Genomic DNA, 19,697 nt, shown 5'->3' on the forward strand with positions numbered 1-19,697 from the left:
GGTGTCATGCGGGGTCTCAGCTCCCCCTCCCCACAAGAGAAGCAGGATATGGTGAGGCCATAAAGGAACACCCACGGAGCCATAGGTAGGGAAGTCATATCACTACGGTCTCGCTGGTGGCTGGGTTGGAGACACAGGAAGCAGGAGCCACACTATCCGCAACCTGCCGTCCACTTCTCTCTGCCAACCAACCTCACTTGCTACCTGCAATCCGCGCTTGCTAGCTCAGCCCCCATCTGCTTGCTAGCCCCCATTTGCTGCTAGTGTAGCCACGGCAGTTATATTATTGGCCAATGGCTCACTGGTTACAGCTGACGGCCAACTAGCCACAGCTGATGGCCATGCAATCACAGTTGATGGCCATTTACTACCTGAGCCAGCACCTTTCCACGTGAGGCCGAGAGCCTGGAAACTGCACTGCACTCTGTCCCCACAGTGCCCTAGACAGGTGCAGCCCTTTTTTTTTTTTTTTTTTTTGATCTTTTATACCGTATTTTACTGTACTTTTTCTATGTTTAGATACACAAATAGCATTGTTTTATAATTGTCTACAGTATTCAGTACAGTAACCTGCTGTGCAGGCCTGTAGCCTAGGAGCACTTGGCTATGCCCATCAGCCCAGGTGTGCAGTAGGCTGTACCATCTAGGTCTGTGTAGGGGCACTCTGTGATGTTGCCACAATGACTAAATCGCCTAACAACGCATTTCCCAGAATGCATCCCCATTATTAAGCAAAACATGATTGTATAACAAAACCAATTTCACCATAGGCTAACTGATATAAACAAGACGTAAGTTCCTACAGCATATTTCTGGTCACAAAAACATCACCAAACTTCTAAATAAAGACCCAAAACACTTCTTATATTAAACAATGAAATAAATGTGAGCTGTACATACATTTAAGAAAGAGCAATAAAAACAGGCAAGATAATTATTTTCCAACCCACTTCTTCCAGTTCAGGATCATGGGTGGCGGGAGCCTATCCTGGCAGCTTGGGGCACAAGTCAGGAACCCACACTGGACAGGACACTCTTTCATTACAGGGCACACTCACACACAGCCACACTCACTCCAACTGGGACATTTTAGACTTGCAATTAACCTAATGTGCACGTCTCTGGGATGTGGGAGGAAACTGGAGTAACCAGAGAAAGTCCATGCAGAGGTGGGGAGAATGTACCAAATCCACAGAAAACAAGTGTCCCCAGCTGGGAATGATGCTTTTCCCCCTCTCATCGTTACAAAGAAACACATTATAATTAATCCTATCCAGAGACTGCAGGCCTGGCCAACACCTTGACGACAACCTAATGAGAGAACTTAAAGTCAGAGCCACCCCAGCGAAACCTGTCCTGGATTCCTGACCCACAGAAACAGTCGGAGGTAATACATGTTTTAAAATACAGCGTTGGGGGAAATTTATTATGTGGCAATAAATAACTAGTACCAGAAACATTCAGGGCATTTCCCCCCAACAATGTAAAGATGTCCTTACGAATGACTTTTACTTTTCTGGATAGGTTCTTTGGTTCCTCTAGCTGCTCCTGCCTCTTAATCGGGGTTCCCTTCAAAGATTCAGTAAGCTTCCTTTATTCTTCGAAATACACAAATGAAAATAGAAATGCAAAAGAAAAAAAAAAGAAACATTTCTATATTTACCTGTTTTGATTGTGGGCTTTCATAGGCTCTGTTTTCAGTTGTCCATCCACATCCATTTCCAAGGATACTGACTATAGAAAATGATTACTACCATTAAAAAAAAATTATCTTTTAAACAGGCAAAATTTCAATAATTCACAAATAGTTCCTAAAATTTCGGGAATGTCTTCCCCCCTCCCAATTTCTAACACAAAAATCCTTAGGGCCATTTCTTTGTGGGGCAATGCATATTTTTTTAACACAAAGTGAAAAACTATCAGATGCATGTACAAAAAAAGCCTAAAAATAGAGATGGTTAATTGTTTCCTTGGTTACAAAAGCTAATTATTTCTCTGAGTTTAGGGAAAGGAACTACAGATGCCTTAAATCTTTAGATTCTTGGTGAATAATACTATTTTTTTATACTGTAGTCCTCTTACAATGAGTTGGAAAAATTAGAAACATGATTAAGGAATTATTTTTTCTAGGTGTGATGATGTACTGTGGTTAGGAGTGGGGGAGAAAGGAGGACGGAAGGGAGGGAGGAAATGAGGGAGGGGAGAGAGAGAAATTCTTATCTCTAAAGAAACATACCACAGTGTGACAGGAATTATGGTCAAAAGTTGCTTCAAAATAATGTGGATAGTAGATGGAGATATGGAGGAATAAATATTAAAGCTAAGTAAAAGGTACACTGGAGTACCTTATACTCTTGTAATTTTCCATGATAAAATGTTTAGCGATATCAACAGGCTTAAGATAAAAAAGGGGCAGACTTGTAAATTGTCAAGGGATAAAAGAAAGATGTGATTTAAAATAGCTTCAAAAAAAAAAAAAAAAAATCCCCAGGGAAAACTAACTTCAACTTAGTCTGTTTATTATTGTTTTAAATAATATATTTCAGCGAAGGAGTGAAATAGAAAAATTTTAAAGACCTACATCATAAGTATACTAAAGAATATTCCGAGTATTTAAAAATAGCATTCAGGCACTCAGGAGTGCTCAGGAGTGCACTACGTAACTTGCACTTCTCTAGCACCAAGCCACATGTCCTTATTTAAGAATTTCCCCTAATCTTATTACTCATTTCTGTTCATACTTCACTTTGTAAACTCTCTTCCTTACTGTAATGAACTAATGTGAGAGATCTGCTCATTTGAGTTTACCTGCCTGTTATCGAGACATATGAATGTAATTTTAGGTTGTTCTACTATCGTGATAGTGACACTAAGAGATATTTTGTTATGGGGAGAAAGAAAACCCATAAAGCCATCTTTTTCTGAAGGAAGTTGTAAAAGAAATGTGACATTCCCCTTTAAAAGGGGAGGGGGGAGCTAGCCTTAATCAGTTAATTGTTCTGCTCGCTGACATTGAGGTCCTAAAAATAACAAGTTCTAAACCATATTAGCAGTTTGGGACTTCCACTTAGGATGTTAAAAAGCTGCAAAGAATGTTTCTCCCACCCTGAGAAGAAACAGCTGGATGATATACAAAATCATAACATTTTTGATCCCTCAGATGGCTGAGGCTGCAAAGCAATCATGGAAACTGAATTACAAAGAGGAGTAACCTGCTGCAAGGAGAGATGGGACAGTCTGCCCTTTGGCAGCGCATGGGAGAAAGGGGGGCTGCCATACAACCAGATAAGGAAAATTCAGCTCAGATTTTAACACTTAAAGGCCAAGCATGGGCTACTGCCTCACTTTAGAATGGGACTAGCTATTTAATTTGTGGGTCGTCGTGCAAAATGAAATTGCGGGATCCTTGCTAAAAAATGAATTCAACATGGTGACAACACCACGTTAAACCGAGCACAAGGCGCTTCTAAGTATGGGACTGTGTTACTGAGACTCAAGCGGTCCATTTGTCTGCACGCATGCAAGCCAAACAAGACAACAACAGGAGACTGCAGCAAAAAAGTGAAGGTTTATTTAAGGAGTTGGTGCTAAGCCTGCAGACACAGGTGAGCTGGTGCTCTCAAACACCTGGCTCCCTCATGACCTCTAGTGGCCGAGTTACATAAGGGGAAAATCATTAATCATGATTACGGTGGGAGCTGGGGTCGTGGGCTCTGCGGATCAGTAACGGGTCAGGTAGGGCAAGTGATCATGGCTTCAGGTCCCGCTGTCGGTCATGGCGTTGTTTGGACTGGTTTCTTGGACTGGTTTCCAGGGGATGTGGTCCCTGGGGCCATTCCATTTTCACGAAGGTGAAACATTACTGAGGTCAAGGTGTTACATTTGATTAAAACCTTATTCTAGTTTGAGGTCTGCCTATTGTAGCTTGGTCATGGCTGACAGACCTGAAGCTGTATTCTTCCGTGAGTTTGACGCTGACTAGAACCTAATGTCCTAAGTGCTTAATGGTTAAAAGGAGTGGTTGTATGGTATGTGTACAGGTGGGAGGCTCTGGGGAAAGAATGCTAGGGAGTCAGAGTTCTATCCAGCTAAACAGCTAGCTTGGATTAAAGCAGAATGCATGCTGAAGAAATGAAGTTCATGTGCCATTACAGCTGTGTGACTGCACAGGTCACATGCCATGAAGCCAGTCCTGGCTGGGGGCCTGACACCAAGGGAGTTGCACTCACCTGAAAGTTCTCCATCGGCCTTCAGCAGGGGTTCACGTAGAGACCAGTGAAGACTACGCGACAAAGCCAACCTCGGTGCAAACTAGGAGCTGACTGTGGCTGTGGAGGAGGAACGAGCTCAAAGCCCCACTGGCTTGAGATCCTTTTTCCCTACAAAGCCCAAGTCTTACCCAGCGGGGGGCGGTGCACCAAATACTGGGGCCACAGGACCCCGGCAAAGATCCACTGTTTCTGGAGAAGCAGCAAAAGAAAAATCCATTCACCTGTCCCAGCACACAGGCAAAGATTTATTGCTGCTGGGGGGGAAAGTAGAAGCAAAAATTCTCTCCTCTTGGGGGAGGGACAGATATAGCAAACAGATGTCTGCTGTTCCTGGGGGTGGCTCAGAACCACCAGCCAGACCAAGCGCAGGTGTAAAGCAGTTTGGCTGCCAAGGTGGGAGGAGCAGGAATGCAAAGAAAACCTCACGTCTGAAGCCAGGGCACAAAGGACCTGTCTGACACTGAGGCTGAATTGGGACAATGGGGCATTTCACCTGCTCCTACCGGGAGCAACAGCAGTCTACAACAGGGGAAGGCAGAAAAGGCAGAGAAAGGCCCTTTCTGTGATACAGGCAGGCAGACACAATGGAAAGCTAAGGGCAGAGCAGGAACCCAGCACCCCCAGCACCCCCACCCGTGCCCTGAGCACAAGGTACCCGTAACAGCCACCAGCTCACAGTTAGTAGAGTTTGAGGCCTATAGGCTCTGAGTCTATGAGTAATGACAGAATTCTATACCTTATAAAAATACGTCTTTCAAAAATAAACATGCAGCACTTTTAAGACATACAAAAATTGAAGGAATTCATCACCAGTAGACTTGTACTATAAGAAACATTCAAGTAATCCTTAAGGCAGAAGAAAAATTATACCAGATGGAAATATAAATCTACACAAAGGCATGAAGAGCACTGGAAATAGTATATATTTACATCAGTAAATACATACAAGCTTTTATCTTATTATTTAAATCTCTTTAAATAGTCTGTTAGTAAAAAAGTAATGATGTTTATGGGATTTTTTAATACATGTAAAAAAGCAAAATATATGACAACAACAGCACGAAGTTTGAGGGGGATAAGTGGAAGTATACTCTTACAAAGTTCTTATACTTAACATGAAGTGGTATAATATTACTTGAAAGTGCATTATAAGTTAAATGTGTACAAGGTCAGACATCTTTAACATGAGTTCACGAACTAATCCTAGAAAAAGTGCTACATACCTCATTGCTGAATATCACTCTGGTCACCTTTGAAGCACTCCCCTTGGGAAGCTATGCACTGATGTCAGCACCTAGTCCACCCTTCAAAGCAATTTTGGAACTCTTTTTCTGGACTGGCCATCAAAGCTGTCGTCTATTACCCTTGATGTCCTGAATGTCATCAAAATGTCTTTCTTTCAATAATTCCTTTATCTTCGGGTAAAGAAAGAGGTCATTGGGGGCCAGATCAGGTGAGTAGGGAGGGTGTTCCAATACAGTTATTTGTTTACTGGCTAAAGACTCCCTCACAGACAGTGCCGTGTGAGCTGGTGCACTCGTGATGCAAGCGCTCCTTCGGGACCATTTTTGCACACACCTTTCTCATGCCAAGATTTTCAGTTAAGATTTTCCTAATTGTTTCTGTAGTGATGTTTACTTGGTCTGCTATGCTTCTCACAGTCAGCTGATGATTTTGATGCACAATTCAACCAATTTTTGCAGTGTTTTCATCAGTTCTGCTCATTACTGGCCGCCCTTAACCTCTCTTCATCAGTGACGCATTCTCTCCCCTCAGAAACACATTTCACCCATTTGTTCTTCATGGCATTATCCCCATAAACTTGGACTAACATGTCCCTGATTTTACTTCCATTCTTACCAAGTTTAACATGAAATTTAACGTTTGTTCATTACTCTAATTCAAGCTCAGACATTCTCCCAACGGCACACAAAAACACGCAACAATAATGAACTCCACTGAGCAAGACACTGCCACATGTCGATAACAAACACAGTTGTGAGACACTGAAATACAAGGTTCTGAAACCTTACCGAGCGGTTTGTACAGTGCTGCTGATGTAAGCACACGGTGGCAAGTTCACAAACTTAACTGTCAGGCCCCATATGACATAACCTTGCTTGGCCTTGTATGCCAGTCTTTATCAGGCAGGGTCAGGTGGGGGGCGGGGGGCTGTGGAGTGCAGAGAGCTGGCAATACTGCCAGCAGCACACTCTGAGAAGAAACTGTATTACATCGGACTGCTTCGTCCTCCATAGCTCCTGGATCTATTTGTATGTGCCCATTTTGGCTTACCTCACGGCTGCGGCCAGATGGAAAGGATCTTTCCTATTTTTTAAATACATTTCATTGGGGAATATTGGGGACAGTGTGTTTCCCCAGGGCCTATCAGCTCCAAGTCATTGTCCTTCAATCTAGTTGTGGAGGGCGCAGCTCAGCTCCAAGTCCAGTTGCTGTTTTCAATCTTCAGTTGCAGAGTGCGCAGCCCAACATCCTATGCTGGAATTGAACTCGCAACCTTGTTGTTCAGAGCCCGCACTCTAACCAACTGAGGCATCTGGCTGCACCAAGGCTCATTTCTTTTTATTAACCGTAGTATACGATTGTATAAATATAGCATTTTGTCTATCCATTCAACAGTTGATGGACATTTCAGTTTTTTCCAGCTTTTGGCTATTATAATTAATGTTGCTATGAACACTTGCATGTCTTTGTATGAACACGTATTTTAATTTCTCTTGGGTTGATAGAGTGGAATTGTTGCATCATAAAGTAATTTACACTTAAAAAGCTGCCAAAGTGGCTGCACCATTTTACATTTTTTGATAACAATATATGAAGGCTCCAATTTCTCCACATTTTTATCATTTGTTATTTGTTAATGAAAAGGGCTGGCTTATTTATTATAGCCTTTCTAATGAGTATGAAATGTTATCTCAAGTGTGCTTTTAGTTTGCATCTCCTTAATGACTCATGACTGATCTTTTTGTGTACTTATTAGCCATTTGTTTATCTTCTTTGGTGAAATGCCTCGTCACATCTTCTGCCCATGTTTATTGGGTTGTCTTATGGAGTGGTTTTTTAAAATCTGGATACAAGTCCTTTATTAGATATGTTTTGCAAATATTTTCTTGCAGTGTATTATTGTCTTTTCATTTAATCCTGTCCTTTGAAGCATCAAAGTTTTGAATTACGAGGTCCAATTTATCAATTTTTAAATTTTGCGGACCATTCATTTGGTATTAGTATCTAAGAAATCTTTGTCTAACCCAAGGTTTCAAAGGGGTTCTGTGTTTTCTTGTAAAAGTGTGTATCACACTTTATGTTTAAGTCTATAATCCACTTTTTGAGTTTTTTAAAAATATTTTATTTTTCAATTACAGTTGATACACAGTATTAGTTTCAAGTTACAACACAGTGATTAGACATTTAACTTACGAAGTGATAACCCTGATAAATCTAGTACCCATCTGACACCATACATAATTATTACAATATTACTGACTATATTCAATATCCCCATGACTATTTTGTAACTACCAATTTGTATTTCTTACTCCACTCCTTTTTCACCCGTTCCCCAAACTACCCTCTCATCTGGCAACCAACGAAATGTTCTCTGTAGCTATGAGTCTGTTTATTTTTTTCTTTAGATTCCACATACAAGTGAAGTCATACGACATTTGTCTGTCTAACTTACTCCATTCAGCACAATCCCCTCTAGGTCCATCGATATTGTGGCTGATGGCAAGAGTTAATTCTTTTTTTTTATGGCTAAGTAATATTGTTGTATATATGTATCACCTCTTTTTTATCCATTCATCCCTTGATGGGACACCCAAGTTCCCTCCATATCTTGACTACTGTAAATAAAGCTTCAATGAATGTATGGATGCACATGTCCCTTCGAAGTAGTTTTTTGGTTTTTTTCAGATAAATACCCAGAAGTGGGATTAGTGGATCCTTCTTTTTCTTGTTATAACCTTTGTTTTAAAGTCTATTTTGTCTGGTGTAAGTATTGCTACCACAGGTTTTTTTCCATTTCCATTTTCAAGAAATATCTTTTTCCATCATTTTACTTCTGGTCTGTGTATGTCTTTCAATTTGAAGTGAGTCTCTTATAAGCAGCATATGTATGTGTCTTATTTTCTTATCCATTCGGCCACCCTATGTATTTTGATTGGAGCATTTAATCCATTTACATTTAAAATAACTGTTCTCAGATACCCTGAAAATAAGACCTAGTCGGACAGCCAGCTCTCATGTGTCTTTTGGAGCAAAAATTAATATAAGACCTGGGTTTATTTTACTATAAGACCAGGTCTTATATAATAAATATAACAATATAATACCCAGTCTTACTTTACTATAAGATCTGGTCTTATATAGGACCCGGTCTTACATTAATTTTTGCTCCAAAAGACGCATTAGAGCTGATTGTCTGGCTAAGTCTTATTTTCGGGGAAACACGGTATGTACTTATTGCCATTTTATTGTTCACGTTTTTTATCTTCTTCTTCTTAAAGAACTTCCTTTAATATTTCTTCTAATACTGGTTTGGTGGTGATGAACTCCCTTAGCTTTTTCTGGGAAGCTCTTTATCTGTCCTTCGATTCTAAATGATAGCCTTGCTGGGTAGAGTACTCTTGATTGCAGGTACTTGCTTTTCATCACTTGAATATTTCATGCCAATCCCTTTTGGCCTGCACCTTTTCTGTTGAGAAATTAGCTGACAGTCTTACGTGAGCTCCCATATAGGTAACTGCTTTTCTCTTGCTGCTTTTAGGATTCTCTTTGTCTTTAACCTTTGGCATTTTAATTATGAAGTGTCTAGGTGTGGGCCTCTTTGGATTCATCTTGTTTGGGACTCTCTGTATGTCTATTTCCTTTGCCAAGATAGGGAAGTTTTCCGAAGTTTCCATTTTTTCTTCCAATAGGTTTTCAATTCCTTGCTCTCCCACTTCTCTTTCTGGTACCCCTATGATGCGAATGTTGCTATGCTTGATATTGTCCCAGAGGCCCTTTAAAGTATCCTCATTTAACTTTTTGTTTTTTGGGTTTTTTTTTGTTTCTGATTGGGTTTTTTTCTGCTACCTTATCTTCCAAATCGCTGATTCGATCCTCTTCTTCATCTAACCTACTGTTGGTTCCCTCTAATGAATTCTTTATTTCAGCTATTGTATTCATTTCTGACTGGCTCTTTTTGTTTTTTTATGTCCATTTTTATGTTTCCTATCTTTGTTGAAGTTCTCCCTGAGATCATTGAGCATCCTTATAACCAGTGTTTTGAACTCTGAGTCTGGTAGATTGCTTGTCTCTGTTTAGTTCTTTTTCTGGAGATTTGTTCTGTTCCGTTCTTTCATTTGGGACACGTTTGTCTCCCCAAAGCCAGTTCTTCCCTGTATGTCCCTGGCACCTTTCGAGCTGCTGCCCCAGCGCTGGAGCTCAGAGCAAGTGAGTCCAGCAGCAAGTAAATATGTGAGCGGGCCCTTTAAGAGGAACACCTGGGACTACAGTAGCATTCTGTTTTAGCCATAGTCTCTGCTGGCTTTCACAGCCAGAAATTATAGGGACTTCTCTTTCCAGCACTAGAACTCTGAGCTGGGGAGCGGGGTGTGGGGTTGGGACCCCTCACTCCTCAGGGTGGACCTCTGCAGCCAAGACAGCCCTCCCAATTTTTAACTACATGTGGACCAGCCTTTTCCACGTCTGTACCCCTATTAAATTTTTTTGTATGGTGAGAGGTAAGCATCTAAGTTCATCCTTTTGCATGTGTATATACAATTGTCCTAACACCATTTGTTGAACAGACAATGCCTCACTCAATAAACTGTCTTGCCACTTTTTTGAAAGACAAACATTTTTTCTGGGCTCTTAATTCTGTGCATTGAGATTATATATATATATAAAATCACACACACATACACTTATTACCTTCATTATACTGTCTTGAAAACTAGTTTTATAGTAAGTTTTGACATAGGGAAGTAAATGTATTGTTATTTTTCAAAATTTGGCCATTCTAGATGTTTTGTCAACTTATTTTTGTACATATTTTCACAAACAGTTTTTCTAAATTCTAGAATTTAATTTTCCTTTATTTCACCTTTGACCCTCAAGTTATTTTTTAATTTCAAAATGGACAGGTGTCTCTAAAAATTGTATTTTTGCTACTGACCTCCAAATTAACTGCATTGTAGTTGGAGAATTTGGTATCACACATCAGTATTTTTTAAAGTTTTTGAGACTTAAAAATTGCCAATTTTTAGAAATGTCCCATATAAACTAGACAAGAATGTGTATTCTTTGTTAGGGTGCAGAGATCAATATATATGTTCATTATTTCAATCTTATGAAAATGTGTTACTTAAATCTTGTACATTTTTTTTGAATAGAGAAAAAAGTTGAAATCAGCCACTGTAATGAAAACTTGTCAATTTGCATTTCTAAGGATGTTTGTTTTTAACACATTGAAGTTATTTTGGTTTATGCATAGGGGTTTAAAATTGTGAGTTAAGTCTAACTATTTGATTGATCCTGTTTTTAAATTTTGTCTCAAAGTCTATTTTAGTATTAATAAACCAATTCCAGATTTCCCTTGTTTAGTATCTCTTTGGTCTAGCCTATCTTTTTATTTTCAACCTAGCCAAATCACTTTGGTTTTGGTGTGCGTCTTGTAATCAGTATATAGCTGGGTTTAAAAAAAATTAAATTTGACCTTTTGTCTTTTAACTAGAGAATTCAGTCCATTTACATTGCCTATAATTTTGAGATATTTATACTTATTTTTGCCATCTCATCTTCCTATAAAAAGACTTAAAAATTTCAGTTTTTTTCTCTTGTATCTTCCATTCCACCCTCCCCCCCCCACACTGATTCCATATTTTCTCCTCTACTATTTGGAATTTATATTATACATTTGAATTGTACTATTATCACCAAACCCTCTTTTGGAGATTAATTTTTTTCTGATTTGTAGATCGAAAAGTAAAGACAAAATAACATATTTTTGTTTTTAAAAGATTCTTCTCAGCTATATAATGCTCTACAGTTTATAGCATACAATTCAGTTAAAAACTTGAGTACATAAATACAAATTACCTAATGAAATGACGTTTAAAAATAGAAATGCCTTTTTTAATGGTCTAGAAGTTATCAGGTACTACTTGAATTTTTTTCTTATGAACAGAAGCCCTCTACAAAGAACAATAACTTAAATTACCTCAACACAACTATTTATTACAAGTCAAGAGATTTTATATCAAGTTTCATAACAGTAAAATTTTCATTTAAAGTGTACCACAACAAATCAATGTTTTTGTTTAAAATGCAAAGTTTATTTGCTCAGTACACCAAATAGATTGCAAGCACTGTCATGACAAATATACAGAAATATGCAGATCAACATAAAACAGTAATTTAGTTTAAATGTGATGACAACATACTCTCAAGAAGAATCTTTTCTTCAGTTAATTATACATTTCAATAAAATAAAGGGTAATGGATTAAGTGGAAATTAGCTTGTGAATTGTCCTTAAAAATAAAATTCCAACTCTGTTAATCCATGCCAGTTAAACACTATAACTAAAATTTCCAAATAAGTGCAAAAGGAGATAAAGGAGTTAGTTACCTTTTTTGCTTGAACAGTCCATTGGAAAATGGTTACTACAAATACAGCAGGCAAATTGTTAAGACTGACTGATCTAGAACATAGTGTTGTACTAAATTTCAGTCTCAAGTTGTGCTAAATGCTTGTCATTAGTATGGCACATTTTGGTCCATGATATAGTTTAATGCCAAGACAGACCCTATTTTGTTACAGAAACACACAGATTACTGTTGCTTTTTGTTGTTTTGTGTGTGTGTGTGTGTGTGTGTGTGTGTAATATATATATATATATATTTAAAAAGAACCCAGGTATACTTCCACAAACAAAGGCAGGTTTTTCCCCGGGAAGAATTTACAGGAAGTAGTCTGGGGTGCGCCGGGTAACATGAGGCTCTCCACGACGAGGTGCTGGGTCAAACTGAAGGCTATACAAGGCAAAAACAAAACAAAACAAAAAAAGAAAACCCAAATAATTAAAGGATTTGAACTTGCAAGCAAACAAATCAATGTTATGACTGAAATGACCCTGGGCAAGTCATTGCAGTTATTCTCCATGAAACTATTCCGCAGAGCTATGGTGAACATTTAAGCAGATAAAACGTCCGATTCAGTGCCGGCCTAAAAGGTTTACACTATCATTATTAGTTAAATAGAAGTGGTGAGAGTACACATACTTGTGTTATTCTAGATTTTAGGGGAAAAGTGTTCAGTTTTCAATATTAATGATGTTAGCTGTAGGGTTTTTTGTAGATGTCCTTTACCAGGATGAGGCTGTTCCCTTCTTTGACTAGTTTTAAGTATTTTTATTATGAAAGGGTGCTGGATTTTGACAGCACTTTTTCTGGTGTCACTGGGATGATCATGTTGTTTTTTTGTCTTTTATTCTAGTAACTCAGGGCTGGAGTAGCTGACATATGCTGCCACCTGCCCCCCAGGGGGTGACACCATAGCCCTAGACTGGGAGCTCGGGAAGGGGAAAAGTCCCCACCCCCTAGAGTACAGTGCCTGGAGTAGTTTCCATACAAGGACTAGGGGGAGGGAGTATGTTGTGGCTCAAATTCCATAGGCTTTGGCTATTACTGAGATTTAATAGATTTTCTAGAGTAAGTATTTCTCTATTTGCAGTATATACTTAGGACAATTTCAAAAAATTTGAAATACTTGTTTAAAATAATTTTATCCAGTTAAATAGTTGTTTTTATTGGGGAGAGGGTTTGCTATGTCTCTCACTCCATTATTCCAGAAGCAGAAATCCTCTACTTCTTATTTTAATAATCTACATTTTTAATTTTCCTTCTAAACGTGATTATATACAATTAAAATTTAAAATTACTTACAAGGAATATTTTAAAGTGTCATCTAATTCCATGATAGCAGCCTGGTTCCCACAACGATAACAATAATTGGGTGCACTGAAAATGGTCACCACATTCCGATCATGACACCAATTGTACCCCTGCAGCATTAAAAAAAAAATCAGTATTTCACTATGAAATTGTAATCTCAACAGAGAAGTTTAAAAAACTAAACTTTAAAATTACAAGTATTATCTGTAAAGATGTATGTGCTCTGATGTTCACTGCAGCTTTATTTATGGTGGCCAAGACATGGAAACAGCCAAAGTACTCTTTGATAGATGATTAAATAAAGATGTGGTATATATACACAATGGAATACTCTTCTGCCGCAAGGAAAGATGAAAGTGTGCCATTTGTGACAACATGGATGGATCTTGAGATTATTATGCTAAGCGAAGTAAGTCAGATAGAAAGTCAAGAACCGTATGATTTCACTGATATGTGGTATATAAAACTGAAAACAACAAAGGAACAAGACAAACAAATTAAGAAACAAAAACTCATAGACACAGACAATAGTTTAATGGTTACCAGAGGGTAAGGGGGGCGGTGGGTGAGAGATGAGGGTAAAAGGGATCAAATATATGGTGATGGAAGGAGAACTAATTCTGGGTGGTGAACACACAGAATTGTGCACTTGAAACCTATGTAACTTTACTAACAATTGTCACCCCAATAAACTTTAATCAAAAAAAAAAAAAATTAGAAGTTATTTTCTGCGGAAATGCAATCTTCTAAGTTACCTTATACGGTATCCATCTTTAACACTGTGCACCTGCACCGAATACTCAACTATTGGGCACAGGGTTGTATTACATGGAGCTCAGTAACTGTGTTGTTCTGGCTTAATCAATGCTTGAGATCTAGGTTAGGATGTGTACTCAAATTTCTCCCATCATGATGGTAGATTTCTCAGTTTTTTTCCTTGTAAATGGTGTCAATTTTTACTTTATATTTTGAATCTATTATTAGGTAAATACAAATTTAGAATTATTGCTTTCTAGAGAACTAGGCTAGTTTTCATCAGTAATGACCTCTTTTTATTTCTAATTATACTTTTTGTCTTAGAGCCTATTCTAATTCATATTATTAGCTGTATTTTGGATAATTATCTAAATGATATACTAATATACCATTTTCTATCCCTCTACTTCTAGTTTGTGGTGTCATTATGTTTAAAATACATCCGAAATAATAGCTGAATTTTGATTATTTATCCAATTGAGGGTCTCAGTCTTTTAGGGAAGTAAAAATTTTCATCCATTTAACATTTTTTATGATTACTGATATAATTAGATTTATCTATTTCATAAGAATTTATGTTCTTTACTTATTATGCTTTTACCTCTCCTCTTGTCTCTATTGGGTTTGTGAAGTTTTCCTTAACTTTTTGTAGTCATTCTCTACTAGTTTGGAAGGATTATATTCTATTCATATTTCTTTAGTATTTACAAAATAGCATAATAGTAGAGCAATCTGGCAGGCACCCCCTTAACTGGTCCCAGTTAAAGCCACCAGCAGTAGGATCAATTTCATGACCCCAGTCTGATAGGATGTACTGAAAAGGACACAACATCATTACATAGTATGCCTGCCAAAAATGCATATCCTGAATCTATAATCATAAAGAAACATCAGTCAAACCATGAACGAAGGATATTTCTACAAAATAAAATTACTTGTACTCTTCAAAATGTCAAGATTATGCAAAACAAAGAAAATCTGAGGAGACTGATGCAGCATGATCCTGAACTAGATTATACGTACACACATTCGATTAAATTTTGCTATAAAGGACATTAGTGAGATAATAAAAATTTGCATAAAGTGTTTAGATTAGGTAATAGTACTACATCAATGCAAATTTCCTGACTGTGATAACTATACTGTGGTTATGTAAGAGAAAAGTTCCTATTTTTACAAAGTACACATGGAAATTTGGGCATAAAGAAACATCATGTCTAAAAGTGACATTCAAATAGTTCAAAAGAAGGTAACGTGGGGGAAGAGGACAGGAAAGGAGGAAAAGAATGACAAAGCAAATATTAAAATATTTGTATTTGAGGAATCTGACTGTAAGATAGTTACAAGGGAGTTTTTTGGTACTATTTTTGCAACTTTTCTCTAAGTCTAAATTAACTTCAAAAGTGAGTTATAATTTTGCTCTAGCCAATTAGTACGTTCCCTACTTGCTAAAACCACCCAAGTTTTTTTTTTCTCCTTTCACTTAGGTAATGATGAGAATGTTTTTGATATTCAAAGCCATTAAGGCTTTCTTGTAGACATACATGTTTACTGAAATAAAGACCACGATACTGTAGGAAAAGGACATACCTCCATTACAAGTTGGTGGGCACGGGAAACCAGTGTGAGACCATTGGCATGGTTAAATGTTTCCGAAATGTCTTGTCCAAATGTGTAGCCAGCGCCGCGAGGTGAAATTCCCCACCCACCACGGTCATCTGGATCTGACCATAACAGATCACACATGGGGCCCTGGCCAAGAAAACCAAGTACACGATAAAAAGTATTAGCAGTCACATTTCACTAATTTAGCTTTACCACCATCTGGTTATATTTCTTTTTCTTTTAATTAAAACTCAGTTTACCTCATGTGGAACTTCTTGTAAACGATCCAGGGCTCTTATGTGATCCAGTGTATCTATGGATGGAGAGAGGCCACCGTGGAGACAGAATATCTGTTTATAAAAGGACATGAATTTATTAATTGCTAAAGGTTAATGGAAAGTAAATAATAATTACAATGTCAATCCTAATAGCTCTCTTCAAAAAAAGTTTAAAAATATTCACTGTGGAGAATTTATAAAACACAATGAAAAGGGACATTAGTGAGATAATAAAAATTTGAATAAAGTGCTTAGATTAGATAACAGTACTACATCAATGCACCTTTTATTTTCACATCAGAGAGCCATTAAAATTTAAATATTTTTTGTCTTTTATCTTTATAATCCCAAGTATTTTATACAGTGTTTTTTCCCTTTCTCTGGTGGAGATCTCTATCCTTGTGACCCATCATTATTTTATTGGTTGCTGCTGATGTATAAAATTATTTTCTCTTAACAAAGACCCTACTGATTCCTGTTATTGATTCTAATAGTTTTTCAGTTTCTTATATTTTTCTGAGTATATAATGTTTGCAAAAATATTTGTTTTCTTCTGAATGTTTAAACCTTTTAAATTTTTTTTTTTTTAAGATTTTATTGGGGAAGGGGAACAGGACTTTACTGGGGAACAGTGTGTACTTCAGGACTTTTTTTTTTTTTTCAAGTCAAGTTGTTGTCCTTTCAATCTTAGTTGTGGAGGGCGCAGCTCAGCTCCAGGTCCAGTTGCCATTTCTAGTTGCAGGGGGCACAGCCCACCACCCCTTGCGGGAGTTGAACCGGCAACCTTGTGGTTGAGAGAACACGCTCCAACCAACTGAGCCATCTGGGAGCTCAGCGGCAGCTCAGCTTAAGGTACCCGTGTTTAATTTTAGTTGCAGGGGGCGCTGCCCACCATCCCTTGTGGGACTCGAGGAATTGAACTGGCAACCTTGTGGTTGAGAGCCCACTGGCCCATGTGGGAATCGAACCGGCAGCCTTTGGAGTTAGGAGCACGGAGCTCTAACCGCCTGAGCCACCGGGCCGGCCCCCCTTTTAATTCTTTTTATCAGTGCACTGGCTAGAACTTTCAAAACACAACTGAATAATGTAAGTTAGTGGTTTTGTTTTTGGTAAAACATCTATTCTCAAGCCCATCCTCTAGTGATTCTGAATCAGAGAAAATAATACAAGCTTTAGAGGGCATTTTTCCTAATTTTGATGAAAGGTTTCTGATGTTTTGCTGATAAGTATAGTTAGCGTAAGTTTCTTTATTCAATTAACGTTATTTTATTTTACTCCTTAATAACTGAGTATTAAATAATGAACGATACAGGACTTTTTTCAAATAGTTTTGGTCTGATTTTATTTTTCTGTGTTGGCCACCATGTCTAGTTTGGTTCTGGGGTTATACTAGTTGTACAGAGTTTTGAAGCTCTCAATCTTTTCTCCTCAGCTCTGGAACACAGAAATATGTTCCTTAAAGGTTTGGTAGAATTAGCCTATAAAACTATCCAGACCTGGTTACTTTTCCAATTTCTTCAAAAAAATTTAATAATTAATATTTTGCTATGATAAATTTCATTCATCTTGTCAAGTTTATTAGAATCCTGTACCTGTTATTGCGATATGTGCCTCCATATTTATAGTAATACCTTATTCCTCATTCATAGTGTTTTATGTGACCTGATCTCCCTTTTTTCCTAGATCAGTTTTGACTATACGAGTATTTGTTTTTGGTAGACTTTTCAAAAATTGCTTTTGGCCATATTGATCAACACTGTCTTTTTTGTATCCATTTCTGCTTTTATCTTTAATGATTCCTTTAAGTTTATTTCACTGTTTCATTCATTGAGCTAAATGTTTATAAAACATTCCTTTCTACTTTTCTACAAAACAAATGTACGACTATGCATTTCCTGGTATTTCATCCCTATTTACATCCAAAAGTTTTGGTCTACACCATACTACCACCATCATTAAGAAATGATTTGGATTCTTACCTTTTATTTTCTGAGTGTTAGTAGAAGATTGTAATAGTTTTCAAGCAAGCAGATTTTTCTTTTAAACTTTTCTATTTAATTTCTAGTCTGAGTTTTGTCCTACTGTTTAGAACTGGAGACTGTCATTTAACACATGATATATAAATAGATGGATGGATAAATGGAAAGGCGTAAAGTAGGAAAGAATGAACAAACAAACGCAAGAAAAAAAAAAGAGAGGAAGGAAGGAAGGAAGGGAGGGACGCAGGGAGGGAAAAGAATATGTGGAAAAATTATCTGGTTTCGGTTTGTTGGGAACCAATGTATCAAAGGCTAGACACTGTCTATATTGTTAGCTAAGCTTGTCCCACTGTTCAAATACACTATATACTTATTTAATTTTTATCCACTTGATTTCTGAAGGTAAGATGTCGAGGGCAAATATGTATAATTGAACTTGAGCATATTCAATAAATATAAGCTCTACTAATGCAACCATTTAAAAAACTAGACTCATCATCAACAGAGATAGGCTGTCCTTCTAAAATAATTTTGTCCATTCTTATGTTAATGATTATATTTTTTAAATTAAAAAAATCTAAATTAAAACTTAACACCTTTTAAATTCACATTGTTTTCTTTCATTTTAGCATGTCTAGGCAAAATATTGTCCTTTTAAATTAAATACTGCAGTCCAAAATCATGGCTAAGAAAATGTGGAAGTTATACAAAACGTATCCAGTTCCCTGTTCTGAAATCTTAAGTGTAAGGGAAAGAGGCAGGAAAGGCCAAGGAGATGAAGAAACACAAGTCAGATAAGTGTAGACCCTAAATTACTAGAAAATCTTTTCCTCCTTTTATCCCAGTCCCACCGCCACCCTTCACCCCCCATGGAAGCACACACATACACACCTGTCCATCTACTAAAGCTGTAAGTGGAAGATAATCAAATAGATCTGTAAAATATTTCCAAACATTGGCATTTCCATACTTTCGTAGACATTCATCATAAAAGCCATATACTTGGGTAATTTGTCGGCTTTCATGGTTTCCTCTCAGTATTGTAATGCGTTCTGGATAACGCACCTGGAGGAAAAGCAAGAAGAAACCCATGGTACAAACCGTATTTTTACTATTGACATGTTAAGCGCATTAACCTCTGACCCATTTCTTTAAATGGCTCTTTTGTCTGCTAGTAAATTAAATGTTAAATCTTTTTCAGAGTAAAAAATGTTCTCATTCATAACCAGGTCCTACTTGTTAAACTTTGAAATATTTTTTGTAGTCATCCTTCTTCATTACTATTTATATCACCCTCATGGGAATCCTTATTAGCTGATACCTATGTTACTATAATAAACTTGCATCTGATTGTCTCAAATGTCTACATCCTCAAACTATCACTAGTTTTCTAAATCTCCCCAGAACACTATTACTTACTACTTCTAAATGGATACTGAAGACCAGAGATTTGGACCTGAGACAAACTTCCTCTATAGACTAACCTCTCCGTCCCTTTTCAATTTTCACTTCCCATGGGAAGATTGTATTTGCCAACAAAAACAGGCCCTTGCCAAAAATAGGGAGTATTTCAAACGTATTAATAGTCTCTTTTCCATAACAAAATAGATTTAAGAATATGTCTGATAAGAATTGACAAAAAGCATTGGATTCTGTAAACCAAATCAACCAAAAGCTCAAATACATACTTCAATTCATACATAGTATTTACTAAGTATCCATTATATGTCCAACAGTAAACTCAGTGCTTAAAGCTAGATGAGGTCTACACAAGTATAACAGGTCACTCCTGCTCTTTAGGGACTAATCTCACTTAAGAGGTATGTAAAATAAATAATACAAGGCAATAAACC

The 19,697-nt window shown here is 37.4% G+C and overlaps 1 protein-coding gene across 1 annotated transcript in view; it reads right to left on the reverse strand.

The window, feature by feature from the left end:
- Nucleotides 1-12,138: 12,138 nt before the first annotated feature.
- PPP2CB (protein phosphatase 2 catalytic subunit beta) overlaps nt 12,139-19,697 on the reverse strand; it is a 28,095-nt gene continuing 20,536 nt past the window's right edge. Inside the window, exons 3-7 of the mRNA XM_019750507.3 lie at nt 18,736-18,909; nt 15,848-15,937; nt 15,573-15,734; nt 13,218-13,336; nt 12,139-12,305 (exon numbers count right to left, since the gene is read on the reverse strand). Coding sequence (XP_019606066.1) covers nt 12,233-12,305; nt 13,218-13,336; nt 15,573-15,734; nt 15,848-15,937; nt 18,736-18,909 — 618 coding nt within the window. The 3' untranslated portion in view covers nt 12,139-12,232. The remainder of the gene's footprint in view (nt 12,306-13,217; nt 13,337-15,572; nt 15,735-15,847; nt 15,938-18,735; nt 18,910-19,697) is intronic.

This window comes from Rhinolophus sinicus, chromosome 16, assembly GCF_057876585.1.
Source record: "Rhinolophus sinicus isolate RSI-liver-muscle chromosome 16, RSI-T2T, whole genome shotgun sequence".
NCBI lineage: Eukaryota > Metazoa > Chordata > Mammalia > Chiroptera > Rhinolophidae > Rhinolophus > Rhinolophus sinicus.